Here is an 11,969-nt window from a genome sequence, read left to right as displayed (position 1 = left end):
CGCCAAAACTGAAATATAAATGTATTCAATACATTCCTAAACAGTGCAACAAAGCAGCCTTAGGATACTTTCAATGTTCTAAAGAGTAAAGACAAGGGCTGACACCATGCTGCAGACATTCACAACCAGGACAACATACAACATTGCAACCCTGTGAATGCAATCAGACGCCAAAACTGAAATATAAATGTATTCAATACATTCCTAAACAGTGCAACAGAGCAGCCTTAGGATACTTTCAATGTTCAAAAGAGTAAAGACAAGGGCTGACACCACGCTGCCGACATTCACAACCAGGACAACATACAACATTGCAACCCTGTGAATGCAATCAGACGCCAAAACTGAAATATAAATGTATTCAATACATTCCTAAACAGTGCAACAAAGCAGCCTTAGGATACTTTCAATGTTCAAAAGAGTAAAGACAAGGACTGACACCACGCTGCTGACATTCACAATAATTTTCTTTACCAATGATAACAATTTATCTTCCTAGAATATTGAAAAATAGATGAACAAATGTTTAGTTTAATCTCATAGATTGGCCTAGGTGTCGTGGTCTTTAAAAAGCTGAACATGTCTCTATAATGACTTCATTCCATCACTACATTGAAGTCAGAGACATTTCCACATTTTTTCAATGGTCTAGACATCTGCACTTCACGTTTGACGTCTGCCAATCTACGATTGCACTACGCATTTGTGTATTTTTCTTTTTTCTATATTCTAGTGTTCGGAATTGTCACCACGGGTAACAAAATTCTCAAAAACATCCAAATCTGCACTTTGCGAGCTTTTTTGGCAGCTAAGATTTTTATAACGTCAGCATAGCAAATACTAGAGGCTCTCTTGTGTTCAATTGAAAGTATACTGAGGTTTGTCAGTCTTTCTTGACCCATGGTACTTCTGAGGTAGGTTTTATTAAGTTTTAATTTAATAAAACTTTATAAAACTCCTGTCCCCTGTGGCGACAGACTGGAAACATTATAAAAATTGTAAGTGCTGTAGTAACATTAGCCTATGCCTCCAGAAGCCTATGTTTGTGGATAAGGAACAAGATGATGATGCATGTAACAAGTCGCAGGAAAAATTGCTTTGGATTTCGCCATGCAACAGACATTCACACAATCCGGACAACATCCAACATTCCAACCCTGTGAATGCAATCAGACGCCAAAACTCAAATATAAATGTATTCAATACATTCCCTTGTAGTGGAATTTGTGCAGCTCTAAACAGTGCAACAGAGCAGCCTTAGGATACTTTCAATGTTCTAAAGAGTAAAGACAAGGACTGACACTACGCTGCTGACATTCACAATCAGGACAACATACAACATTCCAACCCTGTGAATGCAATCAGACGCCAAAACTCAAATATAAATGTATTCAATACATTCCTAAACAGTGCAACAGAGCAGCCTTAGGATACTTTCAATGTTCAAAAGAGTAAAGACAAGGACTGACACCACGCTGCTGACATTCACAACAAGGGTAACATACAACATTCCAACCCTGTGAATGCAATCAGACGCCAAAACTCAAATATAAATGTATTCAATACATTCCTAAACAGTGCAACAAAGCAGCCTTAGGATACTTTCAATGTTCAAAAGAGTAAAGACAAGGACTGACACCACGCTGCTGACATTCACAACTAGTACAATCCAATACATTCCCTTGTATATAGATGTAGCATTCAAAAATATTTCTATAATGCAATAATTTTCTTTACCAATGATAACAATTTATCTTCCTAGAATATTGAAAAATAGATGAACAAATGTGTAGTTTAATCTCATAGATTGGCCTAGGTGTCGTGCTCTTTAAAAAGTTGAACATGTCTCTATAATGACTTCATTCCATCACTACATTGAAGTCAGAGACATTTCCACATTTTTCAATGGTCTAGACATCTGTACTTCACGTTTGACGTCTGCCAATCTACGATTGCACTACGCATTTGTGTATTTTTCTTTTTTCGATATTCTAGTGTGCAGAATTGTCACCACGGGTAACAAAATTCTCAAAAACATCTAAATCTGCACTTTGCGAGCTTTTTTGGCAGCAAAGATTTTTATAACGTCAGCGTAGCAAATAGTAGAGGCTCTCTTGTGTTCAATTGAAAGTATACTGAGGTTTGTCAGTCTTTCTTGACCCATGGTACTTCTGAGGTAGGTTTTAATAAGTTTTAATTTACTAAAACTTCTTTCCCCTGAGGCCACAGAGACTGGAAGCGTTAGAAAAATAGTAAGTGCTGTGGTAACATTTGGATATGCCTCCTCAAGCCTATGTTTGTGGATAAGGGCCAACATGCCTGCTGGAGGGGATGATTTCATCTTTTCATCGACTTCCAAAGCATGAAATTTGAAACTCTCAATTTCATTGATGAACTCTTCTTCATTTATATCTTCTTTGTACATTTGTGCCAGATCCTTTGCTCGTGTTTTCAGGTGCTTTACTTCAGTTGTTTGAATCTCCATCCCATGTAGGAATCCAAATTTTTGGTTGATTTTTTCAAGTGCTTGGAATCTCTTCTTAAGTTCACTTATAATTCTATCAATAATTTCCAGTAGTGAAATCCTCAGCAATTTTTCCTGCGAGTTGTTACATGCATCATCATCAGCTGTTTCATCGAACATCTTCCTTTTCTTTCTTTTTCTTGTTTCTTTATAATCAACTGTAAGGCTGTTAGAGCATGCAATATCTTTAGCCTTTGTTATAGCTTCAGGCACAGCACTGTCTCTTGTTGATTGAATCAGATTTATCAATGCGTGTACATTTCTTACTGCCTTGTCAACTGTGACATCACATTTCTGTAAATATTTGCTCACGCGATTAATTTGTTTTAGTATTCCATACCAAAAACAAGTGATGATTACAAATTCCAACTTGCTCATGTGTTTTAGTAGCGATTTTGCCCCTGTCTTAGTTTCCGGAGAAGACAGAGTACTGGTCCCCAATTCCTCCAGGGCCTTCAGAACTTTATCTAAATGTTTGTATACTGCCTCAACAGCGTCCACCTTTGCAGACCATCTTGTATTACTTTGTGATTTTAATGAGGTAGGGACGTGTTTTTTAAAAACTTCCCATCTCGAGGTTGATGCTGCAAAGAAAAGATAGAGAGAGTGAAGTGTCCCAAAGAACTTCTGTGCTTCAGGAGATACATCAGCAGCATGTACTCCTACTAAATTTAACGAGTGTGCAGCGCAAGGCACAAAGTATGCCAATTCATTTTCTTGGAGTATTCTTCTTTGGACGCCTTTGTACATTCCAGCCATGTTCGCTCCATTATCATAGGACTGACCTCTGCAAAACTTCATGTCTAGACCATCAGCTTTTACTTTCTTGAGAATTTCTTCACTCAAACCAAGGCCTGTCTTGTCAGTAACCACAAAAAAATCAATAAAACTTTCTATAATTTCTGTGCCACTCTCACTCACTTTTACATATCGAATTACCTGTGTCATTTGTTCAAGTTTGCTCACATCTGGAGTGCAATCAAACATGAGTGCAAAATATCTTGCTTCTTTTATCTCTTTCAGTATATCTTCTCTTACTTTTTTGGCCATCACAGCTAGGAATTCGTCTTGAATAGCCGGAGAAAAGTAGCTTACTTGGCCTTTCTTGTGACGTTGTATGTGTTCACGCAAAGGATCATTGTAGTGGGATATAAGATCTATGGTGTTTAGAAACTTCCCACTGTTGGGGTTACCAAAGTCAGCACTTTCTTCAGTTCCTCTTAAGGGACTCCCCTGCTTTGCCAAGAACAATATAGCATCAATAATACAATACAAGACTGCTCGCCAATGTTTTTCTTCCTTTGCTATCTGCTGTTGCAGTTCTTTGTCGATACCACCCATTCCAATTGAGATTTCTAGAGTTTTCCAAGTACAAAAACATGATTTGTGATGTTGTGAGTTCTCATGGTCTGGGATTTTTTCACTGAGCTTTCTCCACTTTGTTAAACCTTCCTGTTTAGCCAAATAGGATAGAGATGTTTCTATTGAAGCTTGAGAAAATAACCTACATGGAATGCAGAACAAAGCATTTTTGGTTTGGCTATACCCTAGCCATGATCTGTTTACTTTATGACCATTTGGTAGCTGTTTGGAAAACCACTCCTTTGTGAGATGTCTCCCATCTCTCAAGCTTTTGCGTAGATCAGGAAAAGATTGTGTCTTTGCTCTCATTCTTGTAATGTAACATCGCTCAAGATCCATAACTATTCTTGGCCATGTACCAGGGTCACTGAAATCAAAAGAGAATTCTGCACAAATAATATCTTGTGAGCCTGACGAGGTTACAGAAATGGAGTCCTGGTTGTGAACGTCTGTAGAGTTGATGTTACGGCCTTGTGAGCCTGACGAGGTTACAGAAATGGAGTCCTGGTTGTGAATGTCTGTAGAGTTGATGTTACGGCCTTGTGAGCCTGACGAAGTACCAGAAATGGAGTCCTGGATGTGAATGCCTGTAGAGTTGTCACTAAGGCCTTGTGAGCCTGACGAGGTTCCAGAAATGGAGTCCTGGTTGTGAATGTCTGTAGAGTTGATGTTACGGCCTTGTGAGCCTGATGAGGTTACAGAAATGGAGTCCTGGTTGTGAATGTCTGTAGAGTTGATGTTACGGCCTTGTGAGCCTGATGAGGTTACAGAAATGGAGTCCTGGTTGTGAATGTCTGTAGAGTTGATGTTACGGCCTTGTGAGCCTGACGAAGTACCAGAAATGGAGTCCTGGATGTGAATGTCTGTAGAGTTGATGTTACGGCCTTGTGAGCCTGACGAAGTACCAGAAATGGAGTCCTGGATGTGAATGCCTGTAGAGTTGTCACTAAGGCCTTGTGAGCCTGACGAGGTTACAGAAATGGAGTCCTGGTTGTGAATGTCTGTAGAGTTGATGTTACGGCCTTGTGAGCCTGACGAGGTTCCAGAAATGGAGTCCTGGTTGTGAATGTCTGTAGAGTTGATGTTACGGCCTTGTGAGCCTGATGAGGTTACAGAAATGGAGTCCTGGTTGTGAATGTCTGTAGAGTTGATGTTACGGCCTTGTGAGCCTGACGAAGTACCAGAAATGGAGTCCTGGATGTGAATGCCTGTAGAGTTGATGTTACGGCCTTGTGAGCCTGACGAAGTACCAGAAATGGAGTCCTGGATGTGAATGCCTGTAGAGTTGTCACTAAGGCCTTGTGAGCCTGACGAGGTTCCAGAAATGGAGTCCTGGTTGTGAATGTCTGTAGAGTTGATGTTACGGCCTTGTGAGCCTGACGAGGTTCCAGAAATGGAGTCCTGGTTGTGAATGTCTGTAGAGTTGATGTTACGGCCTTGTGAGCCTGATGAGGTACCAGAAATGGAGTCCTGGTTGTGAATGTCTGTAGAGTTGATGTTACGGCCTTTTGAGCCTGACGAAGTACCAGAAATGGAGTCCTGGATGTGAATGCCTGTAGAGTTGTCGCTAAGGCCTTGTGAGCCTGACGAGGTTCCAGAAATGGAGTCCTGGTTGTGAATGTCTGTAGAGTTGTCGCTACGGCCTTGTGAGCCTGACGAAGTACCAGAAATGGAGTCCTGGATGTAGGTACTGCTTGAATTATCTCCCTGTGGATTTCGGAGTTTCTCTTTTAACTCTACTGCCTCCAAATCACAGGTCTTTTCCATTTCACCTGAAAAAATATACAATATGAAAATATAATATTATACAATTTACTACTTCACCTGTACATCAAGTAAAAACTTAAGTATTATAATATAATGCATTAATATTTTTAACTTACCTGTCTTTGATTTTTTGTCGCTCAACCATGACGACATCAATGATGATAAACGTTGTGCTGCTTGTTCTCTTTGCCTCGCCTTCTTCCTGTTCTCTGCTCCAGAAGGTTTTTTCGACATCTTTGTAACCAATATTCACTTCATGCAAATTGTGCAAAACAAATCTACAAGCCAAATATAAATATTTCAAATCCTGCGCCAACAATTCCATCTCTTTTCTGAAGTTATTTATATAGTGCATATATATATTCCGCATCACTGTACAGAGAATATTTGAACATTCCCATCAGTCCAACACTTCCATGCACAATTAGACTCTCCGCTAGCCTCCAAACTTTCAAGCGTTCCCTGAAAACTCACCTCTTCAGGCAAGCCTATCATATTTAAGTTCTACACGCATAATCCTCTGAGGCACTTATGTATTATATAGCTTCCCTTCTGGACTTGTAACTTGTTGGGACTGCTATGCTATTACTGGTGCCTGTCCTTGTGTTTCCCGCCTATATACCAAATAGATTGTAAGCTTGCAGCAGGGCCCTCCTACCTCCAAGTCTGTCTGTTACCCAGTTTGTTTTATCACTGTCTACTATTGTAAAGCGCAACGGAATCTGCTGCGCTATATAAGAAACTGCAAATAAATAATAAATAAATAATCAGTCCCTGCCCCAGTGGAGTTTACTATCTATATTCCCTACCACATGTACACAGACATTCTAAAATTACTTATATTGAAACCCAATTAATTTAACTGTACATTTTTGGCATGAGGGAGGAAACCAAATTATCATGAGGAAAATCACGCAAGTACGGGGAGAATATACATGTCAAAACTTCTTTGTTCTCTTTAGAGCTGGATAACAACATAACAATGACATAGCAATAGTGACATGATAGTCCATATGGTGCAATTTAATTTTTTTTTTTATATGGATAGTAATTTAACTGTCTCAAAAGAGAAAATAAAACCAGATGTCCTCAGCTAACTCCTCCTCTAGTTGTACCAGTTACAAAGCAACATTAGAGCACCTGCAAGGAATAGTACCGACAATTGCATAAGACTCATCCAAAGTTTTGAAACAAGTCAATTACAAGTATCATTGCTGAAGTCATGAATACCACAAACAGCAGTTACATCGTTTATATCATATGAATAATGTACCAACAAAAAGAAGCATACAAAGCTAGAAATCTTAAGGTCCATAAACACAGGGTGACTATGCCCAGCGTGTATAGACAGCGATGATCACGTCCAGGCTGGAGGGAAAACCGCTCAGTGCATATACACTGAGCGGCTTTCCCCCTGACTGGTGAAGACGGAGGAGGGAGGACGGCTTTGCATAGTGCAGAGCAACCCTCAAAGCAATAATATTAATAAACATGGGAGTAAACATATATATATACACACACACACACACACATAACCCTGAAAACTGTAATTAACAAACAGTAGAAACCAAAAAAAAAAAACAGGAACATACAGTATACATAACATCAATTTAGCAAAAAAAGGCCCACGGCGGGGCTCAATAGTACATATGTTATGAAATGAGCCTCGGCGGGCTCTAGGCAAACAGGGTGCACCTTGCACGGTAACCGCCTGACAGCACAACACAATCCTTAAGAGGAAAGCATAAACATATCCAGAGTATGCAACAGAGCAATCACTGACTATACACAGGAGCTGTACAACCAGTGGGGATACAATACCCTTAGCGGGATCATTAAAGACATACACTGTTAGCATAATATGCACAGTCCCATGGCATTGTGTACATTAATCCAGTATAGTCCATCCATCAAGTATATTGGCCATCAATAAAGTACATACATTGAGATATATAGATAGATATTGCTTGCTGGACAGTAAATAGAGAAAATACTGCTTCACATGTGCCCTCTAATATAAAACAATAATGAGAAAATGTATTCCTGGGGCAATTTGTTTCATTACACTGCAGAATCTGTGAAAGCCACCATTTCTATATTTAATATTTACAGAAGTATGTATATAAAATACATATTAAATATACACACATGTGCATAAAAATTTTATAGTGGCTTTCACCAATTTCAAGTCAAAGGAGTAGCACGTGTAGTGTGTTCATTCACAAACATCCTACACTATCCATTTCACTACAATGGCATATATATACACATGTATATCTATATATGTGTATATCTATATATGTGTATATCTATATATGTGTATATCTATGTATGTGTATATCTATGTATGTGTATATCTATGTATGTGTATATCTATATATGTGTATATCTATATATGTGTATATCTATGTATGTGTATATCTATGTATGTGTATATCTATGTATGTGTATATCTATGTATGTGTATATCTATGTATGTGTATATCTATGTATGTGTATATCCATGTATGTGTATATCCATGTATGTGTATATCCATGTATGTGTATATCCATGTATGTGTATATCCATGTATGTGTATATCCATGTATGTGTATATCCATGTATGTGTATATCCATGTATGTGTATATCCATGTATGTGTATATCCATGTATGTGTATATCCATGTATGTGTATATCCATGTATGTGTATATCCATGTATGTGTATATCCATGTATGTGTATATCCATGTATGTGTATATCCATGTATGTGTATATCCATGTATGTGTATATCCATGTATGTGTATATCCATGTATGTGTATATCTATGTATGTGTATATCTATGTATGTGTATATCCATGTATGTGTATATCCATGTATGTGTATATCTATGTATGTGTATATCCATATATGTGTATATCCATATATGTGTATATCCATATATGTGTATATCTATATATGTGTATATCTATATATGTGTATATCTATATATGTGTATATCTATATATGTGTATATCTATATATGTGTATATCTATATATGTGTATCTCCAAAAGGAACGGCACTCAAACACTGTTTTCAAGTGCAAAAAGAGAAGCCTTGGCACTCAGACAATAAGCCTCTATTCAGGACTGTGGTGCCCAGGTGCACGGTGCTGCCAACCAGGTGGAGGGTCTATATATGTAGTAATCCACCGGCACTCACTCGGACATCATACAAAGCAGTGGATAGGCGTATGTAGTCTAATCAGACTATACGCCTATCTACTGCTTTGTATGAAGTCCGTGTGAGTGCCAGTGGATTATATCTCTCTATCTATACATACCCTGTACCCAGCAACCTTGCTACTAGCCTCTGAGTGCTACTTCATTTACAGTGTATATATATGTATATAGTGTAAAAGAAGTGGCACTGGGCTAGTAGCAAGGTTACGGGATACAGGGTACGGCGACTCCTTCATCAAGTTAATTACACACAGTGCAAAAGCAGGCTTAAATATACAAGAAATAAGGAAGAAACTTACCCCCACCCAGTGCAATTAACGGTCTGTGGCCGCCAGAGGTGTCGTCAGCCCCAACTTCCGGGTGTAGCTTTCACTCCGAATAGTGGAAGTTCATCACACGGGAGAATGCGTGTCGTCGGGTGCTGTGTAGTGACATAAGGCATGAAAATCAATAGAATAAATATTATGAATGTGACGTAGCTCCTGTGCGCATAAACAGTGGCATCCGAAGTTACAAAAATACAGAGGGGGATGTATGAGTGTGCAAACTGAAAAAAACATTGGAAAATTGAATGGTATATACCATGGGTCCTCAAACTGCGGCCCTCCAGATGTGGTGAAACTGCAAATCCCAGCATGCCTTGCCACAGTTTTCCTATAAGGGAGTGTTAAAACTGTGGCAAGGCATGCTGGGAATTGTAGTTTCACAATATCTGGAGGGCCGCAGTTTGAGGACCCATGGTATAATACGGTCGTTTGGTAGACTGAAGAGAAGTATGTCGACAGTCATTAGGTAGACACCGCTAGGTCGACATGCGGAAATGTCATGGTCAAGGTCGACATGGTATTAGGTTGACATGACCGTGAGGTCGACATAAGGAAGGTCGACTGGTCATAAGGTCCACATGGGGTTTTTCACGTTTCTTGGATCCGACATGTGCCGACAGGCAGTATTTCATGCAATACCATCCACTAGGGTGTGGTCTGAGATTAAAATACTGTTCCCGGGCGAAGCAAGCGATGCAAGGGTACGATTCTCTCTGTCAACTGTGCCCATGTCAACTGTGTCAACATTGGTGTAAAAACCAGTGAAAAACCCCATGTCGACATTCCTCATGTCGACCTAACTGTCATGTCAACCTAAAACCATGTCAACCGTCCATGCATGCTCCCTGTCGAAATAAACCCATGGCGACTTGACATCATGGAACAGTCAGAAGCACTCAGTTTTGCACAGAAAGAAATAAAACCATTAATCATAAGCCATTTGTGTGCTTACAGTCGACACAGCAGAAGGTATTTTTACACCACCAAAAAAAAGATTATACACATATTATTACATGATAGATATACACTCAGTACTCACTATATTCTGAAATGAAATATATATTTAAAAATTATCCCTCAGTACTGTCATTATTGACTCTCTCTGAAGGTAAATTATTAAGCCAGTTGCTGACTAAGGATTGACTCAGTCAGCAGTTAGGGTTAATAATATAGCTTCAAAGAGAGTCAATGAGACTGAGGGATAATTTATAGATTTTTAATTTCAGAATAAAACCCGGACCCCCAATTTCTCCCCCTGGGCCTGGGCCAGGGCAGGCCCTGGTCCTCAAATAATACTCAGTATTATTTGAGGACCAGGGCCTGCCCTGGCCCAGGGGGAGAAATTGGGGGTCCGGGTTTTATTCTGAAATTAAAAATCTATAAATTATCCCTCAGTCTCATTGACTCTCTCTGAAGCTATATTATACAAAGCTGTTTATCACAAATGACATTTGTATTTCCAAGCCAACAGAGCATTGCTATCTTGTCACGTTCCACCTCACTGTGTGATAAACAGCTTTGTACTACTAAATGGTCACTGTAGGACAATGAATTGCAAGAACTACTTTCTCTGTGTCTTGCCAAAATAGCTGTATATGGGGCTTGTTACCTTTAACATAGGCTAAAGTGAAGCATGAGAAACTTCGCAGAACCCCTTAACATGTAATAATGCCATAATATGCACAGCTTAAACCAGAAGTTCCAAAATGGTGAGCTACAGCATGTTTTCTTGTCTTGCCTGCAACCAGCCCGTATATTATTACCTTAGTGGAGTCGCCCGGATAAATAACTTTTTCACCACCCGCTCACTGTCACACTTGTCTGACTCAGTCTGAGTTCCAGGATGCGCCCTGGGCACAGTGGTGGCAGCCAATTCTTGCCCTGCCTGCTGCTCAAATCTGGCTAGGGCGCGGTGGGGGAGAGGTCTGGAGGTGATCACGCTGGCTTGGTGGCGGTGCGGCACACTGTCATCCGGCTGAGTGACGCTGGCTGAGACTGTGTCCTGGCTGGCTAGTGACCGACTGGGTCTCTGCCCAGGATGGGCTGCCCCCGCCGGCCTCCACGTCCTCGAATGCGTCGGGGAAGGCCTGTGATGGCGCGCTGGCTGGCAGGCAGCAGCTGCGTACTCTGCTTCCTCCTGCCTCGCCCGACGCCGACCTGCGCAATGCCTTCCCGCGCGCGGGAAAGTTCATAGAACTACCCGCGCGCTGACTTTCTTTCCGGCGCCTCGTTGACTCCTCCTCCTTGTACGTGTGGGCGGCGCATGCGTCATGACGTCACCCGCACACCAGCATAACAAGGAGGAGGAACCCGGCGGCGCCGCGGACATGTTTAAAAACAAGCGTTTGTGCCCTGCACGGTCAGTGGCACTATTGCGCCCCCCCACTCCAGCGCCCGGTGCGCGTGACCCCCCAGCCCCCCCCTAGTTACGGCCCTGGTGATAGGCAGTAAGTGATAGTGATGGATAGTGGGTGACAGCAGCGTAAGGGTTGTGGATGAGGGTGACGGGCAGTGGGTGATAGTGACGGATAGTGGGTGACAGCAGCATGAGGATGATGGGCAGTGGGTTATAGCGATGGATAGTGGGTGACGGCAGCATAAGGGTGACATCAGTGTGAGGGTAACGACCAGTGAGTGATAGTAATGGATAGCGGGTGACACCAGCATGAGGGTGATGGGCAGTGGGTTATAGCGATGGATAGTGGGTGACGGCAGCATAAGGGCGACATCAGTGTGAGGGTGATGAGCTGTGAGTGATAGTAATGGATAGTGGGTGACAGCAGCAT

At 41.0% G+C, this 11,969-nt stretch overlaps 1 protein-coding gene and 1 long non-coding RNA gene across 2 annotated transcripts; both read right to left on the bottom strand.

The window, feature by feature from the left end:
- Positions 1 to 2,038: 2,038 nt before the first annotated feature.
- LOC146009605 (zinc finger MYM-type protein 1-like) lies at positions 2,039 to 4,195 on the bottom strand. Its single transcript, XM_083150053.1, has one exon. The coding sequence runs from the start codon at positions 4,193 to 4,195 to the stop codon at positions 2,039 to 2,041; it is 2,157 nt and encodes a 718-aa protein (XP_083006179.1).
- Positions 4,196 to 5,479: 1,284 nt separating this feature from the next.
- On the bottom strand, positions 5,480 to 9,483 carry LOC146006979 (uncharacterized). Its single transcript, XR_014444158.1, has 3 exons — positions 9,157 to 9,483; positions 5,770 to 5,931; positions 5,480 to 5,658 (listed from the first exon to the last, which is right to left on the bottom strand). It is a non-coding gene; the product is annotated as an uncharacterized LOC146006979 (long non-coding RNA).
- Between the last annotated feature and the right edge of the window lie 2,486 nt (positions 9,484 to 11,969).

The sequence above is a fragment of the Crinia signifera genome, chromosome 6 (genome assembly GCF_055691185.1).
Source record: "Crinia signifera chromosome 6, ASM5569118v1, whole genome shotgun sequence".
NCBI lineage: Eukaryota > Metazoa > Chordata > Amphibia > Anura > Myobatrachidae > Crinia > Crinia signifera.
Note: the sequence above shows the minus strand (reverse complement) of the source record. Positions and strands in the feature narration are given on the sequence as shown.